The sequence below is a fragment of the Procambarus clarkii genome, chromosome 40 (genome assembly GCF_040958095.1).
Source record: "Procambarus clarkii isolate CNS0578487 chromosome 40, FALCON_Pclarkii_2.0, whole genome shotgun sequence".
NCBI lineage: Eukaryota > Metazoa > Arthropoda > Malacostraca > Decapoda > Cambaridae > Procambarus > Procambarus clarkii.
This window is the reverse complement of record NC_091189.1, coordinates 6,101,421-6,128,818: the sequence shown is the minus strand read 5'-3', so window position 1 is coordinate 6,128,818 and position 27,398 is coordinate 6,101,421. Positions and strand designations below refer to the sequence as shown.

General features: G+C 38.3%; 2 protein-coding genes across 7 annotated transcripts; both read right to left on the bottom strand.

The window, feature by feature from the left end:
• Positions 1-350: 350 nt before the first annotated feature.
• RpL19 (ribosomal protein L19) lies at positions 351-7,588 on the bottom strand. Its single transcript, XM_045741733.2, has 5 exons — positions 7,457-7,588; positions 4,287-4,393; positions 3,893-4,056; positions 2,275-2,376; positions 351-581 (listed from the first exon to the last, which is right to left on the bottom strand). The coding sequence occupies exons 1-5, from the start codon at positions 7,459-7,461 to the stop codon at positions 381-383; spliced, it is 579 nt and encodes a 192-aa protein (XP_045597689.1). The 5' UTR covers positions 7,462-7,588; the 3' UTR covers positions 351-380.
• A 3,943-nt stretch (positions 7,589-11,531) lies between these two features.
• Positions 11,532-26,676, bottom strand: LOC123757851 (esterase OVCA2). 6 transcript variants are annotated; one of them, XM_045741729.2, is made up of 7 exons: positions 26,352-26,674; positions 23,996-24,193; positions 23,688-23,761; positions 21,598-21,719; positions 18,148-18,313; positions 14,036-14,281; positions 11,532-11,981 (listed from the first exon to the last, which is right to left on the bottom strand). In XM_045741729.2, the coding sequence occupies exons 4-7, from the start codon at positions 21,693-21,695 to the stop codon at positions 11,826-11,828; spliced, it is 666 nt and encodes a 221-aa protein (XP_045597685.1). In that variant the 5' UTR covers positions 21,696-21,719; positions 23,688-23,761; positions 23,996-24,193; positions 26,352-26,674; the 3' UTR covers positions 11,532-11,825. The 6 variants fall into 6 exon arrangements, with proteins under 6 accessions (XP_045597685.1, XP_045597686.1, XP_045597681.1 ...); XM_045741730.2 differs by having other exon boundaries at positions 24,059-24,193; XM_045741725.2 differs by lacking the exon at positions 23,996-24,193 and having other exon boundaries at positions 26,352-26,676.
• Between the last annotated feature and the right edge of the window lie 722 nt (positions 26,677-27,398).

Below are 27,398 nucleotides of genomic sequence, written 5' to 3'. Positions count from 1 at the left end.
AGTTAAGGATTAGCACCTAGTCAAGCCTCCCTATCCAGAACACAAACCTGGGCCAAATTGCCCATGTGGATTGATCTTGGCTGTCACTGTGTACCAGGAAGGAATTATTAAATTTAGGCACAAGGTTAGGTATTTGAACCAATACCATATATATGCATAAATTCAGTAGTTATTGATTTGAGTGTGTTAGAACTTCCTCCATTGTTAGCTTGTGTGACACAAAAGGGTAAAGTGATGCCACTTATTGTAGATTATACTTTCCTCCAAATTCTCAAAAATTTATTTCAACAAAAACAATCGCACAATTAGGAGCAGTGTTAAAATTATCAAGGCTAAAAAATACAACAAAATTGTTTTTTTTTTTTATTAGGGGGTACAATTTACTCTGCATCATCCTTGCTCTTCAGAGCTTCTGCCTTCCTTACAGCAACTCTGTCCTGCCTGCGTTTACGAGCCTCCTTGGCCTTGGATCTACGAGCTTCTGCCTGGTCACTGAGCATCTTGGCACGGGCATTGTCAGCCTTCCTCTTGTGAATGTATTCCATTAGAACACGCTTGTTCTTGAACACATTACCTTTCACCTGAAAAAAAAATCATTAGACAATTAGTAAAATTTTACTAATACATTTACAATAAATTTGATACAGCCCAATAGCAATCCATTATTACCCTGGTTTCCGGTGTCATAGGATGGCAAGGAATCGACTCAATGGAGAGATTGGAAAAAAAGGTAAATAATAGTGAAGGGTTACATGGAAAATATACATAACTTGTTCATACATTACTGACAAACAAGCACCACCACAATTCAGCAGTCATCGATGCTTTCTTCGTGACATGTCATTAAGAAAATTACATCTGTTCCCTCTTTGCAAATCATTTCCATTTAGAGTACCTTTCTCCCTTACCCTACCAGTTCACACACTACTACAATGTCCACTCAGTTTTACAGCATTCCTCTTCTACTACCATCACATTCACTATCATTCAACATGCTCAAAAATGTCTTTACATTTTCCCCATCTTTTAGCTTAAATTCATTTTCAATCTCTGAAATTTGTACCCTGTATTAACTTAATGCCAAATGTGCTATTCGGATTATCAATTTCTACTGCTCTAATCTTTCATTCCTACCACACCACTTAATTTTTCTTTTTATTAACCAGGGCTTTCTTTCCTTCATTACACCAGCCATTTTGTTACCATTCATCCTACTTAAATTGCACATTTAATTAAATTGCACATTGTAGGTTTAATTAAACCTACCATTTTTCAACTATGAATATTGTACTCAATGCATGTATATGTATGTACAGTATATACAGTACAGCATACAAGTGCATTTCCACTAGGACTTTATTTTATCACTGTCACTTTCAATGCATACGTAAACACAGGCACTTGCGTAAGTAGCCCCACTGTGGAAACTAATCCCCAAAGATGATCTACTTTTATAACAATCGACAGCCCTTCATATTTAGAATAATTTATGTTAAGCCCTTCCTTGCCAGACCTAGGATTATTTTGTAAAGCAAGCATGAGTTTTGGTGTGGATGGGCCACTTGCAGTTGACCCTTCACTAAACCCAACTGCTGACATGTAAATAACTTCTTGGTGCCACTAATGGGAGTGCAAAATCTACCAATAACAATAACCCTAGGCCTAAATGGTCAGTTCTGATGGGTTTACATTAAAACACCCACAAAGTGTGTTGTACTGACAGAACAAGCAGTAGTGTTCCACTACAGAATTTTCCATACAGGCGTAATAAAATAAGTGCAGAAAAAACTACGAAAAATACAATTCAATGCAGACAAAATTAATGTTTGCAAAGTTATCTGGTACAAATGTATGAAAAGTATTTCTTCCAATTTAGAAAATGTTGAAAAGAAAATGAAGCTTAATGCAAGTGAAATGGCCAGTATTGCATGTACAATATATTTAAGGACTTTTGTGAAGAGACCTTACGAGGCAGTTGTTTAGTTCATCACTTGTCTTCAGTTAATGTCACTCAAATTATTGATGTGTCTAAAATCTAATTACCCAGCTATTGAGTAAATAAAATAGTACTGTGGAGATGGAGATAACTAGGGAGACATGTGACACTGCAGTTAAAGTAAACCATGTGATTACAGTAGTTAGAAAAAGCAACTCTATACAACAATTATACCCTATATCATTAACTGACCAATTTACATAAGGTTTATTAACACTATTTAGCACCATGTAACAGATTATCAAAGATACTATATTACACTAATTTGATAAACTTACCTTCATGTATAAATCATGATACAGATGCCTATCTATTTTCTTGTTGTCCCTGTACTTTTTAAGCATGCGACGAAGAACACGCATTCGTCGAATCCAGAGAATCTGAAAAAGTAATTTTTATTAGGGATTAATAATAACTGGACTAGAACAATAGTTCCCTAAAGGTGACACACCACACTGTTGTGGTGGTATAGTCATTTGTACATCTAATATAAATGAGATTATCCAACAAAAACAAGTTAACATCTCTGTGTTTGCATAACAAAAAAAGGCACGTCTATATTTTGAGAATGAATCACGTCTTTATGTAGCTGCACTTCGTCTTGTACTTCCTAGATGACCTATGATCATAATTATAAAAGTCATGTTCTATGTTACGAATCAATTAAGTTTTTTACATGTACTTTTACAAAAACAAAAATTTTGTGGCATAAGCAAATTTTATTCCTAAAGTGAGGCCCAGATAAAAATTTGGGAACCACTGGAACAGAGAATGACTAACAAAATTGGCAAGAACATTTAATATTTCAAAATTGTTCCCCTACTAAATTAATGTAATTTCACAATGATATAGCCTTTTAAATCTACTGTACATCTAATTCTGTTGTATGAAAGTACCGTATTTGCCAGCGTACAAGATGTACTTTTATTTTTAAACTTATCAAAAAAGTGCCCTGCGTCTAATAGAGCTGTATTACGGATACGAGACCGAGCACGATAGGTTAGGGAGCTGGACGAGCATGCTGGGTAACCTTGCTAGGCACAAAAATCTTTGCTAATAATAAAATATTGAAAGCAAGCCAAGATATCACAGTCTATCATCACAAACTTACAATGTTGGAAATTGTGAAGGAAGCTCACATCTCACCACCTTACACAGCATACATAACCCACACTTGATATGTCATACATTGTTTAAAGACTGTTACCTTTAAAACACATTTATTCATTATCTAAATACAAAATGTTCTAGAAATTTGAAAGGAAAGTTTAACTTTCATCAGCCTGTCAGCCATTTGCATTGCGTGAATGAAAACACAGCCAGAGCCCCGTGACGGTGTGCCACCCTGGTAGTCTGATGCGGCAACAAAACATCACCCAGAAATACAATTTTCACGTCCTATACACCAATTCTCTTGCCCAAAATATAAACTACACAGTTGATCTAAAAGGAGGTAAGAGTTGGGGTACAAAATCCACTTAAAAATATCTTTCAATAAATAAATTATGTAACATACCAAAATAGTTTTTCCACAAAATATCCTTGTAAAATAGGGGTGCATCCTATGCGAGGGTCTTTTACGCTGGCAAATACGGTAATATAGATGTACTGTATAGCAGACCCTTGCTATTCTGACATTAATCTCTCGCACACTAAAGTGTCAGTCACAGCCAACACTAGAACCCAGTAACTGCACAATCTACTATTTCTGGTGCAACCTATATGAATTAATGTAACTTGGCCCATGTATACTTGTTCTAATGCCACATACCCAGCAAATACCAAGGGCCTGCTGTAATGAGTATACTGTATCAAGCATTTAAATAATTTTTTTGAAATGTGTCCTTTTCTCTACAAGGCTGCTATAAACTATTTTTTGCAATGCAAAAATCTTACCTTTTGGGGCATACGGGCATTGGCAGTACCCTTCCTCTTACCAAAGCCCATATGACGGCCCTTTCTGCGAGCTTCTTGATTCTTGCGGACACGGGCACGAGAGTGCACATTGTGGGGCTTCTTAATAATCAAACCATCTTTAATCAATTTCCTGATGTTTTGGCCTATAATTGCATATTAAAAAAAATGTGATAACCCATTTAGAATCATATGCAATCAAATTGTGTAGAAGTTAAATTTCACAAAATGTTCACTAATTAAAAATAACTTCCAAATGTAAAATAATTAATATTCAGATTTTTTTATAAATTTTCCATACCATGCAACATATCAAGTATAAACCAAGTTAAACTTTGAAATACAGTACTGTAGAGATATTTCTTTGCATACTTACGAGAATTGGCCTGACCAATCTCCCCAATCTCGTTTGGGTCCAACCAAACTTTTTTCTTTCCGCATTTTAACACCTCAGAAGCAAGGCGCTTCTGTACCTTGAGCGAACTGAAAACAAATTCCTCATTAATGAAAGATTTTATATTATCTATGTATATGTGAACACACATGCATTACACACACACACACACACATGCACAGGGTATGACCAAGCAACAAAAATTAGGCAAGAAAAAGAAGAGTGGGCAGACTGCATTTTCTTGGATTGTCAAAGTTTTTGACACAGTATCCCACAAAATGCTGTTACGAAAGTTGGAGCAACTGGCAGGAGTAAAAGGTAAGGTGCTCTAGTGGATAAGGGAGCATCTAGGCAACAGGAAACATCGAGTAACTGTGAGGGGGGAGACAGAGTGGCGAGATTTCACCAGTGGAGTCCCACAGGGCTCTGTACTTGGACCCATCCTGTTTCTAATATATGTAAACGATCTTCCAGAGGGTATAGACTCATTCCTCTCTATATTTGCTAATGATAAAAAAATTATGAGAAGAATCAAGACAGATGATGATAAGACAGACTACAGGACAACCTGGATAAGCTGGAGGAATGGTCTAGAAAATGGCTACTAAAGTTCAACTCGGGAAAGAGCAAAATGAAATTAGGCGAAGGGAGCAGAAGGCTGAACACAAGGTACCATCTGGGAGGTGAAATCCTACAAGAGTCAAATAGAGATAGATCTGGGGGTTGATATCACACTGAACCTGTCCCCAGAGACCCACATCAAAAGGATATCATCAGCGGCTCATGTTGGACTGGCCAACTTAAGAACTGCTTTTAGAAACTAATGTAAGGAATCGTTCAGGACCCTGTATACCACTTATATCAGACCTATCTTGGAATATGCAGCTCACAGGTGGAACATGAACAAGGGGACACAGGTGGAAGCTGAGTACCCAAATGAGCCACAGAGACATTAGAAAAAACTTTTTCAGTGTCAGTAGTTAACAAGTGGAATGCATTAGGCAGTGATGTGGGAGGCTGACTCCCCCTACAAGCACAACTGGGAGAGTACACACACACACAATCATATATTCTCCATGTATTACTTTTGACAGTGTGCTGGGAAGATGGGACACACACAAATGAACAATGAATTACACAAGAACTGCATTCACATGTACAAGCTTTATGAACTACCAAATAAGAATAAAATGAATATTGTATATTGTATGTGTACTGTAATATCACTTTAAACTCTTATCTCGCTCTAGTTAGGCCCCATTTAGATTATGCAGTTCAGTTTTGGTCGCCATATTATAGAATGGATATAAATTCACTTGAACGTGTCCAGCGTAGGATGACTAAGTTAATTCCCCAAATTAGAAATCTTTCATATGAAGAAAGATTAACAAAGCTTAAGTTGCATTCACTGGAAAGGCGAAGAGTTAGGGGTGACATGATAGAGGTTTACAAGTGGATGAATGGACATAACCGGGGGGATATTAATAGGGTATTAAAAGTATCAACACAGGACAACACGAAACAATGGATATAAATTGGATAAGTTTAGATTTAGGAAAGACTTGGGTAAATACTGGTTCAGTAACAGGGTTGTTGATTTGTGGAACCAATTGCCGCGTAACATTGTGGAGGTGGGGTCCCTCGATTGTTTCAAGCACGGGTTGGACAAGTATATGAGTGGGATTGGGTGGTTATAGAATAGGAGCTGCCTCGTATGGGCCAATAGGCCTTCTGCAGTTACCTTTGTTCTTATGTTCTTATGTACCCCATCCAGCAGGAGCTGCACAGCCCAGGGCAGAGACTAGAAGAAGACAACCACACTCAAGAACCCACAACTTATTGTACTATCCCTCAGATTTGGAATGCTTTACACTTCCTGGCCGTCTCCAGTTACTTTGTCCATCTCTACTTCACTCATACCTTCGACCAGAGCTTAGGATTGCTGCCCTCAACACCTCCAAAGACGAATTCAAGCAGAGCTACTGTGAATTTCATACCCCTAATCATCATGTGGAAGTGACATCAAAACTAGCCCTCTACTGCATTCAGTTTTTATACCCCTTCACAATGCCAATATACAATACTAAAAATAAATAATAGTACTGTATATACAGGATTTGGAATGAGACTGGTATAGCCAATGCTTGGAATTATCCTCAACTTCATAAAAATTCTAAGTTTACAAAAGTGTAACGTTGAAATACAAGTAAGGACCAAGGAACAGCATATATACAAGAATACTATTAAACAAATTTGAATTATATGCTAATACAGGAAAGAAAACTGTAGATGGCCCATGCATGGACACTCCATGCATATACCTAATCTTGACTTAAAATAATGCAGTCAAGTCTTACATTACCCAGAAATTAGTTCCATAAACCAAAAACAGTTTCCTAAGCAATACCTACAAAGGTCTCTCCCGAATAATTTTTCTACTTCCACAAGTTTACCAAATCAAAATAATATAAGTGAAAGAAGCAATTAGCTCAAAGATTACTGCCTCGGGTTTAGGGAAAATAAAATTATAGTCCCCCCAGCTTTAACCTTGAAAATCCTTGAGAACCATAACAAATACAAATTGCACCGCACACAAGCCAGTTCTGACAATTAAGACTGAGCTTGGATACGCTATGACCCCACTTTTGCCACTTGGATAAAGGACCATGTGACAAAATTCTCAAACATATTGTACCGAACAATGTAGATTCTTGCACAACTGCTTAACATATGGAACTAAATCCTCACAAAGCTACACAATACGAGTCACCGTATCGCTAATCTTTTGATTATCCTCAACACTGCTCCCACGCTCAGTATACAAACTTTACAAATTCGACAATTTTAATTCAAAAAATGTTAAAAATTAGCCTCGTGCACTTATTCTTCCATTAAACCTTCACACTAATACTCACATTCACCTAGAGTAAGATATATGCGCCATGAGGAGACATGGCGGCCCACGCCAGCATGGGGGCGGCATGCCGCAGATATTTAAGTCAAATTAACCCAACTACCACCTTACAAACCACACTATAACCGCACACACAGGACACGTCCTACCTTAACTCTAATATAAACCCCTAACTACATTCAATTCAACTAAATATCCGACATTTATGAGTTAAAACTCTAGTGTTTACAAACCGCACCTCATGGTGGTACTTGCTGGGAGGCGAGAGGGACGTGACGTCACCACGACACGGGATCCTCTACAATATCTGGCCGGTAAATATGTCCTCCCGGCCGGCCCCTCTATACTCACCCCTTCTCATCTATTTCATAATTCAACCTCATTATTTCAGTTCTTTTAAAAAATTATTATCAATAATTCTGTAATATATTATATACAGACAAATGATATCATATGTTAAGCTATATTGACTTTTTCCAATTAATATATAATTAGCCGTTAGTTTCACCTACTCTGAAATTTATACATAATAAGTTAACTTCAAGTGTAATAATAGTGATAATATCTTAATTGCAGATTCGCGCAAATATGTGTGTAACGTAATTAATATTGCACCATCTGAAGAAATAGATCGACTGACCGTACTTGCACTTGCTTGAATTTACCTGAGGGCCACTATCTCTCTAGAGGCCTCGAAGAGGACACGAAAGTCCCACCAATTATCCTAATGATTCTGTCCAGCTGAATTTTGGCGCAACTTGATTATGTTCAACTCTTATATTGCCTGCACATCTTCCTTTAATCTGAATCTTTGTATGCATCAATACACATTCATCATGCATTCTTTTTCATTGTTTCTGTATGCATGTAGCTTGTCTCATCATTTATACATGTAAGTGAATAATTGTTGGTAATTAGTAATGGTAATCGTTTAGGATTAATGGTGCATATGCGATGAGCATCCTTCGTTATTATTGTTAAGTGTACCATTTATAATTCTGGGATGAATTCTCTAATCTTGTATACCTTATTTAAATACTACTATGGTCGGGTGCATGTGCCCCTACTTACGTAGAATATGACCACAAGTACAGTTATTAAGGTCACTTAACATGTATCCCTGCACATGGACACCATAGGCTGTAACTCGCAGTTGCAACTTACTAGCAACCGCGAAGCTATAAAAACTTCCAGCAGCTTCAGTTGCAAATTACTAGCAACTGTAGTTGCAATAACTTGTAATTGGAAATATATTGTTATTAATACTTAAAATTAATAAAATCTTATCGCCAATGGTGTTTTGTTTCACCCGACGCACATAAATAGCGACAATATCTTATTTGCAGACTCGCGCAAATATTTATTTAACTTAATTAATACTGCACCGTCTGAAGAAATAGATCGACAGATCTTATTTGCCTGAATTTATCTGAGAGCCACTATCTCCCTAGTGGCCTCGATGAGGACAGGAAGCAGATGCTTGTCGAAGGTCCCACCATTTATCCTAATGATTCTGTCTAGCTGAGTTTTGACATTTACGGCTTCGGAGGGTATGCAGTTCTATGGGTTTATAACCGTATGAGTGAATAAGCATCTCCTTATTTCCGTCCTGTATTAATTGTGGCCTAACTGTTGAGCATGAAACCGTTGCTCCTTGGTCTGGATCAATATCCCCCAAACTGTTCAGTATTTTAAAAGTTTCGACGAAATCAGCCCTCTCATATCTGGTTTGCTGTGTAGTACTCCAGTAGTCCTCAACCGGTCCTGGTATGGGAGTCGACTTAGTTCTGGTATGATTTTAGTCGCCCGGCGTTGAACTTTCTCCAAAGCAGATACGTCTTTCTGAAGCTGAGGCCTCCATGCTTGGATACAATTATCCAAGTGGGAGCTCTCCAGACATTTATACAGTTGTACAACTACCTTCTTTTCCTTAAGTCAAAAATTCGATTGGCTGTTCCTAGTTGTTGTTGTTTAAGATTCAGCTACTGGGAACAAAAAGTTCCAAGTAGCACGGCCTATGGTGAGCCCGTAATGGACTTACCTGGCACAGGAGCGGGCTGTAACTTGGCTATTCCTAGATTGATGAAGATTAAGCCACCTAAAAGGTGGCACGGACATGAATAGCCCGTAATTGGTGGCCCTTTTGAGCCATTACCAGTATCAATAGATGATACTGGAGATCTGTGGAGGTGCGACTGCACCCTGCGTGATGGGAGATGTCTTCCGTGGGCTATTCCTAGGATTTGGTTTGCTTTTATACTGCAGCTCCTACATGTGCAACTTTCAGTGATTTGTGGATTTTGACTCAGAATCCTTTTCTTCCTCAATCTGCTACAGGGTAATGTGGTTGATTTGGGAGTCTTGCTGCGCATTGTTATGCCCCACATGCAAGGTATTGCATTTTTTTTATTAAAAAGCACTTTCCATTTGTGGAGTTCATGTAAATCTCTTTGAAAGACCTCATTACCATTATCACTTCCCACTTTACTATAAATCCTAGTTATCTACAAATTTGATTATATGGTTTGTAATATTCTCATGTGTGTCACTGATGTATATGACAAAAAGGGTTGGCGCCAAAATGAACCCTTGCGGTATCCCCCGCACCAGAGATCCCCCTGTGACTGACCATCCTGCGAGATGGGAATATTGGATGAGCTTATAGCCAGCTGTTTGGTCAGAGCTGGTATTATCCCCCTCTAATTCCGTGTATGACTAACCATCCTGTGAGATGGGAATATTGGATGTTAAACAACTTGAAGGATATTGATTCAGACCACTTCTTTAAAAAGATCAGATGTAACACAAATAAGGAGCGACAGATTCAAGCTCAACAAGCCACAGTGTAGGATGAAATACAGGAGATGTTTCACCCATAGCTAGGTAGGCTGACCATATATATATCCTCGAGGCAAAAACAGAACATTCTTATGGTAAAAACGAGTTAAGTAATACACTATATAGGTTACATATTTATGATCAAGAAGATAAAAATTGTGTTATTTCATAAACTTATTGAGCTTAAAATTCTTCTTTATTAACAGAACCCATTCTAAAATTTACGGAGATGTGGAGGGGGAACTGTATTTCACCATGATCGTACTTTATTTCTCGTGATTGTGAATATTTCTCCGATGAAGTAATTTTACACAACAAATTTCGGTCTTTTTTTATGTCTCGGGCTACATAGATGTTGGTTGATGTCACTACTACCTCCAAGAGCAACGGAAACATGGATATTATAATTTTGGCATATCACTTTTGTTACATTAGTACACAGTTTGTCCAGTTTAATAAAGTTGAATTCCTTCCGGAGATCGTAATTAAAACTAGTTTCGCCTCTTTGACAATGCAAGGAATTTTAAAGCTTAAAACTTAAAAAAACATGAAGTTTAAACCACAGGCATAAAATAACAAAGCCACTGGTTAGCATACAGGCAAAACATTCTTGACATACAATCCAGTATTCCGGGTTCGAATCCCAGGTGGGATAGAAATGGTTGGGTGCCTTTCCTATGATCCTACCACGTAATGCCCCTGCTCACCTAGCAGTAAATATGTACCCAGGGGTTAGTCAGCATGTTGTGGGGTTGCATCTTCAAAAGGGTCATTAATTCGACCCTGGGGGGACCTCGATATAAGCCATACAATACATACTGTACATAAATAGACTGGCTGTGTGTCTCCAGACACAATGCCTTAAAACAAAAACTAATGCTACAGCAGAACAGATGCTGCATCCGAGATGCACATGGGTTGCCAACATGCATTTTTTTATTTTCTCTGAATGAATCACTGCCAATATTGTATTGAAGTACATACAGTATTGACACACATTGAAATCATTGCTGATCACATTCAGCCGGGAATGGGGCTTAACAAGTCGCTCTAACAGTTCAGTGGGTTAGGAAAGTCATGCACTTAAAGAGCGTAACCGGCAATTTTTAATATTCACACCAATCAGATGTTATTCAAACAAATTACAAAATGGGCAGGATGGATCTGATTGTCCAGATATGATATGCCCATTTTCTACTTAAATTAACTTTGAAGAAAGAATAGTGTAGCATACTAGATACTGCTTGATAACAATATATTGGCAAAGGGTTTTTAATACACTATTAGGATGCAAATATAGTAACTATATATTCCGATTAAAGAGAAAATAATTAATAAATTTTTATATGATCACAATTCAGTGAGCACTATATACAGTACATATACCAGTTGTGAAAACTGTAAGCTATGATGTGCCAAAGTACTGTATGGAGTAAACAACAAGGAAAAGGTTCCAAAGGATATTAATATGCCCATAATGTAAGAAAGGTTTATTACAAGTGCACACTGACATTCATACAAATGCAACTCATTATTTTAATACACTTCAAATGAATAATCAACATTCACTAAACATACTTGTACAGTTTCCTTTTGTTTTTTAATAAAATTTAGAAGTTTGAAATTAAGCACAACAACAAAAAATTATGCAGAGGTATAATAACATAGTCTTTGGTGTCTTCAAACTACACTAGAGTTTTGATTAAAAAACATATAATACAATAGGTAGAGTACAATAATTAAATGAAGCTAAAAACTAGTAAATTTTTTTAAACTATACACAGTTTTTTCATATTTTCCAAAAAGTGAACATATGTGGCCTTCTGGGTTCCAGTTGCAGGGATGAAATGGCCTCCAGGATGCAACAAAGTCTGTGGCTCATGAAAGTATTGAAGAAATTCTTCACTCAAGGCCTTCTCAATTACCTGACAAGATGTAATATATTCATGGTTATTAAGTCTATTGAATATCTTGTACATGCTTAATAAGAACTACTGTACACACCAAATTACCAATAACTTTTTAAACAAGGTTGTAAGTTAGGATTATCTATGAAAAAAAGATAAATAACATAATATTTTAAATCAAGATTTACATTAGAGAATCTCAAGCACTCACCAATTCTATAATGTTGTTTAATGCAGGAATTTAAAATGAGGGATTATACCAATCGATATAGTGGTCTCCGTGACGTAGTGGTAAAGCACTAGCCTGTCACTTTGCGAGCGCTTTGGCCTGGGTTCGTATTCTGGCAGAGGAGGATTGACCGGGTGCCAATCCTTAACTGTAGCCTCTGTTCACCTAGCAGTGAATGGGGGGTACATGGTTATTAAACGATTTGGCGGGTCGTATTCAGGAAAAATAATTAGGATTAAGGACCTGCCCGCAATGCTATGGGTGCTAGTGGCTTTACAAGAATTTAAGTACAGTACTCTTGTATACATATTGAGCTCTGGCTGTTTGGTTCCGCCTTTCAACTGTCAATCAACTGGTGTACAGAATCTTAAGCCTACTGGGCTCTATCATATCTACATTTGAAACTGTGTATGGAGTCTGCCTCCACCAAATCACTGTCTAATGCATTCCATCTATTAACCACTCTGACACTGAAAAAGTTCTTTCTAATGCCCCTGTGACTCATTTGGGTACTCAGTTTCCACTTGTTCACGTATCACCAAAGTAAGTTTAAAAGGTGAAGGAAAGACACAATGTGTGCAAGTGTATTAAAATTTATATTATCGGATGTAACCCACATCCTTTCTCATGGCATTGTATAACAATGTTCTAATCATTGAACACTGTATACAGCACCTTGAGAAAGGATGTAGGTTACATAAAAGAATTTTGTTTTTAATTCACTTACACATACATATATTGGGTCTTTCCTTCACCTTCATTCAAGCACTATGACATTGTAGTAAGTTTCTTAATATTTTAATATTGAATGTCCGTGGACCTTTAGTGTTTAGACATACACTACTTTCAGATTGTTCCTATGGCACCTTACTCCTCATTGGTTCTATTCTGCATTTCCATCCATATTTTTTGCTCCAGTATGTTGTCATTCTATTGTGCAAATTTGGGACCTAGCCTTCCAATATCTTCCATGTATATACTATTTGATATCTTTTGTCATCTTTCCAGATAAAACATTTTGAAAGCTTTGAGACGGTCAAAAATATTTTAGGTGTTTTATAGTGCCTATGCGTTCTGTATATGTTTCCTCTATTCCTTCTATTTCAGAAATCTCTCTTGCTCTGAAAGGGTAAGTGTGTATGTAAACTAAGACGGGACAGCACCAGTGATTTAAACAGTATTAGCGCCTGACAGCTAGATGGATAGCGCTTCGGATCCATAGCCCTGAGGTTTCAGGTTCGATCCCCAGTGGAGGCGGAGACAAATGGGTAAAATGTTTCTTTCACCCTGATGCCCCTTTTATCTAGCAGTAAATAGGTACCTGGGAGTTAGACAGCTGCTATGGGCTGCTTCCTGGGGGTGTGTAACAAAAAGGAGGCCTGGTCGAGGACCGAGCCGCGAAGACGCTATGCCCCGAAATCCTCTCAAGATAGCATTGCTGTGGGATCCCTGGATTTGAACGTTCTCAAAATCTATCTTATCATTTTCCTGATTGTTGCTATATTTGCTCGAGTACATTCACTAAATTATAGGACATAATTTTTACCAATAAATTACTTTAATTTTGCCCTTTATACTAAAATAACATCATACAATGGTTTTAGATTTATAGGAAAATGTTTTCACTCCAACAAAGCAAAAACTGTACAGTATTTTATCGAGAAGTGACCATCTCGTCAACTAAAAGGGAAGCAATACAGTACAATACTTATCATAAGTGGCTGACATAACTGGGAATACACAAAACCTTACATTTAGAAATCTTTGCAGGCAAAAGAAATTATTCAAATAACTTATATTAACAAATACATGCAATTATTAAACCACTGTACTAGATACATACCTGATCTGCTTCACCATAGATATGAAGTGTTGGCAATGTGATACGCTCAGAATACAAGTACTGGTGCGGTGATGATCTCGATCTAAAGGCTGATGCAAAAATTGCAAACTTGAAAGAGAATTGCAGTTTTCCCTGCTGCTGAAGACCACACAATAGTCCCAACATGGCTGCACCTTGGCTAAACCCCAATATTCCATCAAATGGGCCGGATTCCTTAAAACAGGATTCTATTGCTTTCAGGGATTCCTAAGGGACAAATAGTTACAGTAATAGAAAAACATGTAAAAACTAATAAATACACGTGTACAAGTGCTTCACCAGGTACATACTCATACATTAGTAGTCACCTAGTTGTGCTTTCCCAACACACACAAACACACTTGTGTATGTAAATGATGGAAGTGTAGAAGGCACTATGGATGATATGGTACTAGTTTTATGCATGAATAAATTTAAAAGGATTATCTGATATGATCTGTTCTAAACTCAATGGGATTAAATTCTTTGTTTCTGTCACCAAGATTTTCCAGTAAATAGACATGTGGGTAGTAACAAGTTATCCTTGATGAAATATGTCCCTACTGCTGGGAACTGTCAAATGGATTACAGTACCATACATTTAAGTTTCACTTATTACTTTAGTGTTTCATTGGTGTTCCTAAACTATCTAACTTATTTTTCCTTCTTGAAAAATTCAACCACACATTGTTTATACATAAACTGCATTATAATAACAGTTGATATTAAATATTAATTAGGCAATGAATGAAGGCAATTAATCCCTAACAGTATTAATCCAATTAATCCTCTTGAGATCTTTAATGAATATTTATAGGAAAATGAGCTTTATATAAGAAAGGGGTCTAGACTGAAAAGGAATAAAGTACTGTACTTACACAATCATGGGGTGAGGACCTATTCCCATTATAAAGGAAAATGAGAATTACAATCCCTAAGGCGAGTAGGGAACCTGTAAGCAGAACTTCTAGTTCTGCTTACCAGACTCCAGCTCTGATTTTCCCCTACATTAAAGAAACTATTTCTGCCTTATTATGCAGTAAGATAGGTTAGGTTTTGAATATAAACTCTGAGCAAAGATTTTTTCCTTGGTAGAATTGAAAACAAAAACAAAATTCACTTTAGTACATTAATTCAGTAAAGTAATGTGTTCTGGAGAAAAAAACTGATCCTGGATTTGAGAAGCTTATCACAACAGCACAGGTACATCCTAGTCATTGACGATAAAAACAAGTGTACAGTGGTACCTCGGAATGCGAGTGTCCCTGTATGCGAGTTTTTCTGAAGACGAGCAGTATTTACTCCAAAAATTTGTCTCGGAAGGCGAGGGTTACCTCGGGACGCGAGTTTTTTGATACGCGTACAGGCCGACCTAGCGCGTGGTGGTTCGGCGATCGTCGCCCCTCTGCCCCGCCGCCCCTCAGTTTACCATTGTCTCGCGCTCAGTGACTACCCCCACATCAATTCTTCTCGCGGATTTTCAGTGTTTTGTTGGATTTTTGGTGATTTGTCTATACAATTTGTTATTATATATCTCACCATGGGTCCCAAGAAAGCCAGTGGTAAGGGTAAAGGCCAGAAAGCTCATGTGAGGATGACAATAGAGGAGAAACAAGAGATCATTCGGAAGCATGAGAACGGTACACGTGTTGTTGAACTTTGTAGGCAGTACAACAAAGCCACATCAACAATATGCACTATACTTAAGAAGAAAAATGAGATTATGGGTGCTAAAGTGGCAAAAGGAGTAAGAACATTAACAGCACAAAGACCACAAATACTTGAAGAAGTGGAAAAGTTGTTATTAATTTGGATACACGACAAGGAGTTGAGGGGTGATAGTGTTTCGGAGGCCATTATTTGTGAGAAAGCCAGGGTGTTGCACGAAGACCTTCTAAAGAATACCCCTGCAACGAGTGATGCAGATACGAAAGAGTTTAAGGCAAGCAGGGGCTGGTTTGAAAAATTTAGAAAGAGAAGTGATATCCATAGTGTTACAAGGCATGGGGAGGCAGCCAGCTCAGACAAACCAGCCGCTGGACGATTTATTGACGAATTTAAAGAGTTTGCAGAGGCTGAGGGATACCTACCGCAACAAGTGTTTAATTGTGACGAAACAGGACTGTTTTGGAAAAGAATGCCTAAGAGGACATACATTACCAAGGAGGAAAAATCCTTGCCTGGACACAAGCCTATGAAAGATAGGTTTACGCTTGTGCTGTGTTCAAATGCGAGTGGCGATTTGAAAATTAAACCCTTGCTAGTGTATCATTCTGAAAATCCAAGGGTTTTCAAACAGTATAAAGTGCAGAAAACCCATTTGTGTGTGATGTGGAAGTCTAATAAAAAAGCATGGGTGACTAGGATTATTTTTTCGGAGTGGGTGAATGAAGTGCTGTGCCCTGCCATAGAAAAATATCTGCAGGAGAAACAATTGCCACTCAAAGCCGTGCTTCTCCTTGACAATGCTCCTGCTCATCCTCCAGGCTTGGAAGATGATTTGTTGCCTAGATACAATAAATTCCTCACAGTTAAATTCCTTCCTCCTAACACCACTCCTCTAATTCAGCCTATGGACCAGAAAATCATAGCGAATTTTAAGAAACTTTATGAAAGGGGACTTTTCCGGAAATGTTTTGAAGTGACTGAAGCCACAAACTTCACCCTCAAAGAGTTCTGGAGAGAGCATTTTAACATTTGTAGTGCTTTAAAACTCGTTGACAAAGCCTGGCAAGAAGTGACTCAAAGAACCCTGATCTCTGGCTGGAGAAAATTGTGGCCTGAATGTGTGAGAGAACTAGACTTTGAGGGGTTTGAGCCTATAAATGATGCGCCTATTGTTGAGGAAATTGTTAGTCTAGGCCAGCAAATGGGCTTGGAATTGGATGGTGATGATGTGGAGGAGTTGGTGGAAGAACACAACGAAGAACTGACCACCGAAGAACTCCTAGCCCTTCAACAGGAACAGCAAGCCAACGCAGCAGCGAATGATTCTGCAGTGGAGGAGGAGGTGGCAGCAGCACCAGCGAATGTCCCTTCTGCAGTAATTAAGAAGGTGTGTCAGATGTGGGAAGAGATTCAAACAACTGTTGAACAGACTCACCCAGAGAAAGCTGTAGTAGGCCGTTGTCTTAATCTTTTCAATGACAATGTGATGCCTTACTACAGAGAGAGCTTGCGAAGAAGGGAAAAGCAAGCTTCCATGGACAGATTTGTGGTGAGGAAATCGAGCAGTGAGCCTCAACCAGGACCTAGTGGCACTCAGATAAAACGTCCCAGGGAGAGCACACCAGAAAGGTCCTCACTGCCTGATGTGATTATGGAAGGGGACTCCCCTTCCAAACAGTAACTCCTCTCCTCCTCCCCCCTCCTCACCATCTTCCATACGCCTACAGCACTCGACAGCAAGGTAAGTAATAACTGGAACATAGTTTTGTAGGTTTATTTAGATGAATTAGGTAAATTAGGTATAAAAATTTAGTTTGATGTGGGGTTTTTGGGGTAGTCAGGAACGGATTAATTCATTTCCCTTTATTTCTTATGGGGAAATTAGCTTCGGAATGCGAGTTTTCGGAATACGAGGCGTCTCCAGGAACCAATTAAACTCGTAAACTGAGGTATGCCTGTATGTAAGGAAGCATACTGTTTGTCGTTCTGTTTAGATAAACACACAATAAAAAAAACATTGGTTCTAAGAATTGAAGAATTCTTAGACTGTTGTTTACCAACTTTTATGTAAGCTATGACAATTTTCATAATTATGTATAAAAGTATACGCACAAAGGAGAGTATGATGGAAAACTACCAAAAACTCGAGAAAATTTGGTGCTGGCGAAAGAAATTTTGTTACAAAAGCTTGAGGGATGATGACATTTAAATACTGTAGTTTAGAAATACTGAATTAGAATGCTTATTACGCAAATTATTTTAATGGGTACCATTTTAAAACATCCATTAACATATTAGCTGTGTAAATGATCTAATGGGTCTCAGTTTGAAACATCATGATGACCCCATAAGACCAACAGAATATTCTACCGGTCAAAAGTGTAAATAAATAAATATAAATACAGTAATTGAAATGACTTTCTTACCTCAAATCCTTTGATGCACTCAGACTCATCCTGTGCTTTAAAATAATTATCCGGTCTACTAAACCACCAGCCACACCCACTCTCTTTATCCTGGCTGTCATCAATTGATGGCACTTCCACTGGTGAGGTTATAAAGACAAACTCTGCATGCTTCTTCAACTGCTTTCTGAATAATAAAGTTATTAAAAATGTGAATAGAGGCACTGTCAATACAATGAAATGAAAATACATGTACATACTATACTCTAAATAAATATATTTTATGTGATTTTATGTGCTGCTTTTCACTTCAGTGTACACAAAATAATAACCTACTTTGTATAAGATGATGAAGCTTACTTCTTTGGCTGTCACAGTCAATGACTGTCACTGAATTCATAGCAATTCTTTTACTGTTTGATGCATTGGGTTACATTCCTGTGAATTGGAGCTTGTACCTCAACCAGAGCCAAGCCTTAGTAATCAGTTTCTTGGTGGAAGGAATATGTAGGTGTCATGATGCTAAAATGTATTATCTACTAAAGTGGGTGAAAGTACTGACATTTCACTCGTGCACACCTCGTGCAAATTAAACATTTTGACTTGGTGTTCATGGATAATTTTCAGCATTCATGACGACATTGTAATGAATGGACTACCAATATGAACTCTTACTGTATCTGGCTTTTTGGTGATTTCTATCAAAGTGAAACTACAGTGTATAATTTGAGGTAGCTTCCTTGAATGTTTGTAGATCCAAATACTGTATGTGAAACATTAAATTTTTTTAAATACTCTTAATATAAAAGAAAAAATATTGTAAATTCTATATTCAAAATAAGAACTAGTAAGCACAAACACTCAGGTGTAACTCATCCTATAACTACAATTGGGAAAATAAACAAACAAAACCACACACCAACAGGAATCAACCAAATTGATAAAGAGGAATTCCTGAACCCAGCAACTTCAGGAACAAGAGGACACAGATTCAAGTTAAGGAAACATAGGTGTCAAAAAATATTGGAAAGTTTTCTTTTGCAAACAGAGTGGTAGACCGTTGGAACAAGTTAAGTGAGAAGGTGGTGGCCAAAACAGTCAGTACTGTTTCAAAGCATTATACAACAAAGAGTACTGGGAAGACGGAACACTACAAGCTTCCTGTATCTACACTTAGGTAACTACACACACACACACACACACTGACCAGACACGCTGACTGGAGCTCCCAGGCTATGGCCATGAAGTTTATTTTCTACTGACATAGGAAGAAGCTCAAGTTTAGCTGATGGTATCTTATTATCAGTAATCTATTATTTTTAAATGGGCAAAAATAGGAATATACTGAGAGCAGAGATTTAATACAAAGATAGCAGATTTTGTCTACAAAAAATTATCAAGTTCTATGGTAGGTCAAATGAAGTCACAGAACAAAGAAAAGCAGGCAGACTTTATATTTTAAACTGAAGGAAGACCTTTTATATTGGGCCACATTAACACTTTCGCGCTCTCCGCAAAGGTCACTCAGCCAACCGAATGTGCGCGCTGCGTTTTTATCGCTTAAGCGTAAAAACAAAAATGTGTATACTCTTTTTACTCTTCTGACCTTAGTTCTCATGCTACGTATTTCATTTTGGTACCAACGTGTTCGCAATAAAATTCTCTAGAAGAACATTAGTAAAATAAGTCACGAAACATATAGGGATACCAGCACCAAATAAATAACTACGTAGATGACTCGCCGTGAGTGCCCATCAGCAACAAAATGTTTTTACTCTTGGGATTGTAATCACCTCCACACTTGTTCTACAGCGTTAATTTTGGTATCAATGGACTCGCAATGAAATTCCCAACACGGTGATATGAATATAAGCGTAGAATAATGATGCAGCCCGCCCGCAAGAGTGTGGGAAGTGGTGAAATTGTTACCCGGTATCGGTGACGGGACGACGCACGGCGCTTTGAAAGTTTATACTTATTTCACTCTCATGACATTAATTTTCTATGTACGCCATTCATTTTTATGTCAATGTGTTCGCAATAGAATGTTCTATGTGCCCATAGGTAAAAAATATCAACAAAGCGTAAGTTAGAATAGCGACAAATATAAAACAACGCTGGAACATATCAGTGAGCGTCAAACACACACGAAATATTTTTACTTTTGTTATGTTTATCAAGATTATACTTGTTGCACACAGTTATTTTTGGTTGTATATTGATCGGAATAAAATTCCCTAAACAGACATATGCATATAATACATGATATGGGGGAAGAAGTACCAGTATAAACGGCTAAAGTCACCCACCTGCAACCCGTTTGGGACAAAATACCATTTGATCGAAGTTATCCACACCTTTCATTAACTTATTGTACCATGCAGCCTAGTGGTGAGAAAGAGAGCCTCATAGCGTGCAGTTTGAAACAAACCCAAAGTAAATCGGATAAAAATTGAATTTTATACAAATATTTTAAAAGTAGACATAACTTTATGTCCACTATGCGTTTACGTTAGACGAAACCGAACGCGCCGGCGCGTCCAGATAGCGCGAAAGTGTTAACTAGTTTACAAAATGGAAATACAGGCTTGGGTGACAGGGAAAGGACTGGCTGAAAGACAAAAGACGAGACTCATCTTGTGAGATGAACTGTCACAATGGGCAAAAATGATAAACAAGGCCCTTGAAGGATCATTCATAGGACCTACAGTGTTCCTGATATATATTAATGACATCCAAGGAGGTAGAGTCCTGGTTGTTAATGTTTAAAGCTGACAATGCTGATCATAATGACATAACAGAAAATTACTCCAAGAGATCGCTAAGTAATTTGTACAAACTACAGGAGTTTTTTATAAGTGGTTACCAGAGATAAATTCTAGAAAGTGCCAAGTAACAAACCTGGAAGTCAATAATATCTAGAGACAACATACCATCTGAGGGAAGGGGTAGGAAGGATAGAGATAGAGACATACACTGAAAACTTTTCTCCCAGAGCTAACATCAACTTGACAGCATCAGTAGTATAAAGAACTAGCAGTGAGTCTTTGCTTAATAAGTATAAAAAAAAAGAAGCTCAAGAATTTTAAAGTGTTGCACCCGACCAATCATGAAGCTATGGTTCACGAATTATGAGGAAATATTTAAGTGAACTGAATCTTATATCCCAAGAGCAACACAGAAGCAGAGAGAATATGATCATGATATATTTATGATACCTAAATGAAGAAGGACTCATCATACATAGATTTAAAATCAAGTTCAATAAAATCCAAGGGGCTAATAATCCTGTGTCAGACAAATTAATTTCAAGAGGCTCCAGGAACTGAAACTAACCCTCCCCCTCCCTTGGAGATACAAGTGAGTACATCTAAATGAGTATAATCAGGCAAGTACTGCTAGTGTGAGTACATGAAACATTCTCAGCACATACACAAGGAAATAAAATCTTACTTAAAGCTCTAAAGATACCTTAAAGCTCCTGTCTTTTCACGGAAGCTGGTACCACTCTGCCTGTACCCATGAAGACACAACAGTCTCAGAGGTCTATCCTTGCCTGCTGCCATCATTCAATAATATGAATTTACAGTGCCCTGAAAATTAAACTTTATGTTACCATATGAATTGCTGGAAAATACATAAAATTACATGAGGTTTGATATAAAAATATTAATACAGTACTGTAATGCAATGAAGAGGATATTTACAGTACAGTACTGAACATTTACAGTAAAATCCAGCTCAAATCAGGATGCAACAGCAGGAATACACTCCAGGTTTGTTTGCTTGTGACATGGTGCTTCTGAATTACTGTACGTTGCTTGTAGCAAATGAAGAATTTTTACTAATCTAGATTTGAAGAAGATAATGTAAAAACTCAGCATTTAATGTACAGTAATGTAATGCCTCTCTCTGGTGGGGCCTCGGTTGCTCTGTAACACTATCTCACTGTGATGGCTGCCCCCTACTGTGTCACATCAGCTGTACGAGTCCAGTATGGTCTACTGGGGTCCAGAGCCAGAACAGAGGCACAGCGAGCGGCGGACTGTTATAATCATCCTCACTGAAAAAAACCAGCGTTGAATGTAATGAAACACCAATTTCTGGTTGAGCCCCAGTGGCTTCCAAAAGCTACTACACTGATCTGCACAAGAAACTTCACATGAAGTTCAGCTTAAGAGGCCAGATGGCTAGAATAAACTATTCTGCCAATTTTCTGAATGGTGAGAGAGGTAGGAAAAAGCACAAGGTTGGGACACTTGGGCAATGAAGCTTTCCATCTTCCTCAGGACTGGTACAAGAATCCTGAATGGAGATGAAAGATAAATATATCACTGCAAAGAGGTCCATTAGAATAGTGCTGATGTTATGCAAAGTCCCTATTATGATTCCAAATTTAACTCTCACACCTTCCTACCAGGAGAACAATTGGACAGACTGACTGCCACCATTTCCCAAATGTGGAATGCCAAAAACAATAAGTTCTTGAAAGCAAGAATATTAAGGTTGACACCCAAAAAAATGCCACAGAAAGATCATTTAGGTCCATTGCTTTGTGGCATTGGACATTGACCTGTGCTATAGCCAATGTTCAATGACACAAGGGGTAGACCCTAAATTATCACTGTACAGTATTAAGGTAGCTGACTACCAATGACTTGTCAGAATCAAGATACAAATCTGAGCCCTAGAAAAGCTATGAACCACTATGTAATCCACACAGCCACTAGATCTTTAACTTTATGTAGCATGAGCCCATTGTCAGAGACTAACACTTCTGCACCATATAGTGCACACTGGAAACAAAGCCCAAACCCACATGGGACACAGTTAAAGAGCCTGTGAGATGGAGTAAAGATCCCCAGGGAATATAACCTCAAAGACCTCAACCTACCTACTAAAAAGTGAGAAGAAACTCAACCTACTAAGATAGTGGGAGAACTATAGAGCAATTCCTGACCTGGAGTTGCAAATAAAATAAGAAGCCATTTAAGTTTCTTAACCAGGACCAAAATCAGGGAAAACACCACTGAAGAACAGCCAGTAAAAGCTTACAATGAGATCAGTGGAATATCTCTAGGACTAGCATGCCAAACTAAAGCAGCCTCTGGTAAGGAGATATGGACTGCCTAAAGTCCCACATGGAAAACCAACCAGGAAAACTAGTGATTAGCTAGAGCACTCCTTGGCGGTCCCACAGATACCAAGTAGTGGAGGGGCTTTGAGTGTAAATGAAAGAGGTTTCTAGATATAATTTTAAGTTACTGAATGTTCATCAGCTCTCTTCCAACAGTTATGATCTGACAGGTACAGTATTTGAAAAAATCCCTGTTGCAACAGTGTTAAGTGTTGACCAGAGCAGACTGTACATTGTCCTGTAGCAGGACCTTGTCTACAAGGAAGCAAACAAGTGTCTTTCAGAAAGTAACTTTTTATCTCTACTCGGAGCCTGGATTTTTTTTATGGAGTTAGGTTGTTTTAAGATAAAATATAATGACATTTAAATTTTGGAGTACCACTGTAATAATAGTTTTGGTTCAAATTTAAAACAATTTCCTTACCATATGTTACTTTAACATCTGACTGTAGAAATATATTTCCTCTGCACATTCCCAGTCACTCCAAGCAAGCAGGTCTGTGAAATGTAAGCAAAACTTAAAACACCTGTGACAACGAGGCTTAACATTTATGTTCAAATACATATCACCTTAAATACAAAGACATTTTTTTGTACAGCTAGTATGGTTTTATTTGGTTAGGACAATTATTTAAGAGCCTCCACTGAACACTTCTACAGATTATAATTCACAGAAACATTATCCAACATGCAGTGGTCAATGTTAACACCAGCAGTGATTATGATACTAACAGCACTAGGCCTCCTTAGTGAAAATCGACGGCAATTCTAGGGTATGGCACACCTCAAACATACCTCCAGCAATTATTTCTCATGATCTAAGTGAGGTGGTGATGGGATGGGTGCACGAGTGTACCAAACAACCATGGATCCAGAAAATGATTGTAGAGGGTTGAGCATAACAACTTGAAAAATATATACTGTATAATTCTGAGAAAATAAAATAAGGATTAGATAATGGGAGAAAACTAAGCTGTATCAATAACAATAATGGCACCCATCACGATAACAGGACTTCAGACAATACCTGAATTTACATGAGGGCCACTAACACACTTGTGCAGCTTCGATAAGGACCGGAACCTGGCGGTTTGTCAAAGGTCAATTTGCCCTAATGATTTTTTTAAGCTGGATTTTAAAATGTAACAGTTTTGGCATTTATAGCTTTGGCAGGTAGGCAGTTCCATGGGTTTATAACCCTGTGGGTGCATAAGCATCTCCTGTTTTCAGTCCTACATTGAGGCTTGTTGAGCTTGAAACCATTGCTCCTTATTTGTGTTACATCTGACTTGTTGAAGAAGTTGTCTGGATCAACATCCTCCAAATTTGTCAGTATTTTAAAGTTTTGATGAGATCTGCCCTGTCATGCCTGGTCTGCAATGTTGTTAGCCCTGAGGCCCTCAACCATTCCTGGAATGAGAGCTGACTTAGTTCTGGAATGATTTTTTCTTGCCCAGTGTCTAAAACAGCTATGTCCTCCTGAAGAGCATGTCTCCATGCTTAGATACAATAATCCAAGTGGGGGTGTACAAAAGATTTATAATGTTGAATTACTATCTTCTTTTTCTTAAAAGTCAAAGGTACACTTGATTATTCCTAGAGTTTGGTTAGCTTTTTTTTTACTACTGCTCCTACTTGTTGTGCAACTTTTAGTGAATGCTCGATTCTGACTCCAAGATCCTTTTTTTCGTCAATTTGCTGCAAGGTAATGTTATTAATTTGGTAGTTGTGATGTGGGTTATGTCTCACATGCAAGATCTTGCCTTTTTCTATATTAAAAAGCACTTGTCAGTTTTCAAAATGCTACTTTATCTCTAAATCTCAAAATAAAAAATGTTTTACTATATAGTAATGCACTCATTTTATTTCTACTTAAAGTTTTTAATAGTAGCCTAAAGCTTCAATCCCTAAACTGAATTTAGCTATGGTTTCATGGTAAGACAATTCCTTACAACACAGGAACAGCAGTGTCTCTGGCCGAGTCTTCATCCAGGCGTGAAGAGGTTCAAGGGCATGGGGGGGTTAATGGGTGAGGTGGTTCCATGGGTGAGGGGGGGGGGATCCAATGATTAGAGGATTAAGGGGGCAGTCTCTGTGGAGTAGTGGTTAAGACGCTCGCCTGGTGTGTCGCGACCGCTTTATCCTGGGTTCGTATCCTGGCCGGGGAGGATTTACTGGGCGCAAATCCTCAATTGTAGCCTCTGTTTAACTTAACAGTAAAATAGGTACTTCTTGTTAAACAATTTTTTGCAGGGTCGTATTTCAGGGAACATAGGATTAAGGACTTGCCCAAAATGCTACACGTACTAGTGGCTGTACAAGAATGTTAGAACTCTTGTATATATAAATAAATATTAAAAAAAAATAAATACTGTAGGTGGTGCAGGTTAGAGGGGGGTCCAGGGATTTGGGGATGCAAGGATCAGGGGGTCCATAGGTTAGGAAAGTCCAAGGGTTTGGGGAAGTTCTGGGGGTTTGGGGGCATCCAGGGATATGGGGAGGAGAGGGGAGGGGGGGTCAGGGGTCAGAGGGTTAAGTAATTTTCCGTGTGCACTTTGAATACTATTATATGTCTGCTCTTCCAGACCATTGTTTTTATATCTATGTCTGTCATATTTTATGTTCTGTTATTCTTACGTTTTAGTAGTGTTTTTATAACATCAGGTAAAACATTTGCCAGGATTTTTTTTTTGAATTTGTGTTTTATGGGTTTATGTTTGCTTAGGGGTCCATGCGCCCCCATGCCTTGTGGCTGGGGTGTGGGGGTCCCAGAGCTCTAATAATCCTGTCTTCCCACCCAAAGTGGCAAGGTGGTCAAGAAGAGGTATGAGGGTTAAGGTGGGTCAAGGTGTTAGGGGTCAGAGGGCAAGAGGTGAGAGGTGTGAACACCATCACCGCTACTCACTACAGCTGCTACCTGGTCAATATAAGTGACGTGGCACCACCATCACGAAGGTTACAATGAAGCAACTGCTATTATTCCAGGGTTAACTTAGATAAAAGGTAAATGAGATATTACAATCTAATAAAATGGTTAATTATTTGACTATGAAAATTCTTCAAATATTACAAATGCTATACATCTTACAACTGTATTTCAAAGGTAGTTTACACGCAGACTTATTCTTCACTATAGTAAAGTAGAAACCGTGACTTGTAAAGTGAATGACGATTCTTTCATCATAACACGTGCAGTTTGTGCAAGGTTTCTCCTCCTCATGACTGTCTACTGCAAGTGTTAATGTCTGAAGATGTGTCACAGAGGCGCGTCAATGTTAATGACGTGGTAAGGTTGAACTCAGGTTAAGGCTGAAGGTTTTTAGTTGTTAAAACACTGAATGTTTTAACAACTAGGCGAGGCAGCGAGGCGCCGGGTGTTGTGTTGACGGCGTCAGCTGACCGCCCGCGTCCTCTCTCACTAAGCTCACGTTTTCTATCTTTGATTGTCTGGGTGGTCTGAGCTAAATGTAAAGATTTATTTATTTTATTTATTTATTTATATATATACAAGAAGGTACATTGGGATTGTGAGGATACATAGCACAGTAATTACATTCTTGTAAAACCACTAGTACGCGCAGCGTTTCGGGCAGGTCCTTAATCTCCTTAAAGATAGATGGACTACTGCTGGAAGGGACGGAATTATCAGGAGGGAAAGCGCCAAGCTATTACAACTATATAGCGCTGGGAAGGAGTCAGGATAAGGATTTGGGATGGGACGAGGGGAGGGAGGGGGGGGCAGGGGTGGAAGGAATGGTGCCCAACCACTTGGATGGTCGGGGATTGAACGCCGACCTGCCTGAACATGAAGCGAGACCGTCGTTCTACCGTCCAGCCCAAGTGGTTGGGCTGTACTACTGCTGGAGTGTAACCTAATTTTTGGCTTAACTGAAGATATTTAGCCAATGTTTTGACTATTTGATATTTTACATGTATTTTTTAACAAGCTTAGGTATACACAGCAATGTGCTGCTACCCTAGTCTATATGGAAGATTACACAGTGTAGATAAAAACTAGCTATAAGTTCATCTAATATTCCCATGTCACAGGATGGTTTGTCATACATGGAATCAGGAGAGAACAGGAAATGTAAGGCTGATCTATTAGCCTACACTAGCAAACTCTGGGTACAGC

Excerpts from the sequence above, each read along its gene's own strand:
- RpL19 (XM_045741733.2), bottom strand. Across the intron at positions 2,377-3,892 it reads ATGCCCGTATGCCCCAAAAG|ATTCTCTGGATTCGACGAAT; the intron begins GTAAGATTTTTG and ends TTACTTTTTCAG. Across the intron at positions 582-2,274 it reads ATCATGATTTATACATGAAG|GTGAAAGGTAATGTGTTCAA; the intron begins GTAAGTTTATCA and ends TTTTTTTTTCAG.
- LOC123757851 (XM_045741725.2), bottom strand. The coding sequence starts at position 21,695 with ATGATGGCAGCAGGCAAGGATAGACCTCTGAGACTGTTGTGTCTTCAT. Across the intron at positions 18,314-21,597 it reads GAAAAGACAGGAGCTTTAAG|AAAGCAGTTGAAGAAGCATG; the intron begins GTATCTTTAGAG and ends TTTATTATTCAG. Across the intron at positions 14,282-18,147 it reads AGTGCATCAAAGGATTTGAG|GAATCCCTGAAAGCAATAGA; the intron begins GTAAGAAAGTCA and ends TTTGTCCCTTAG.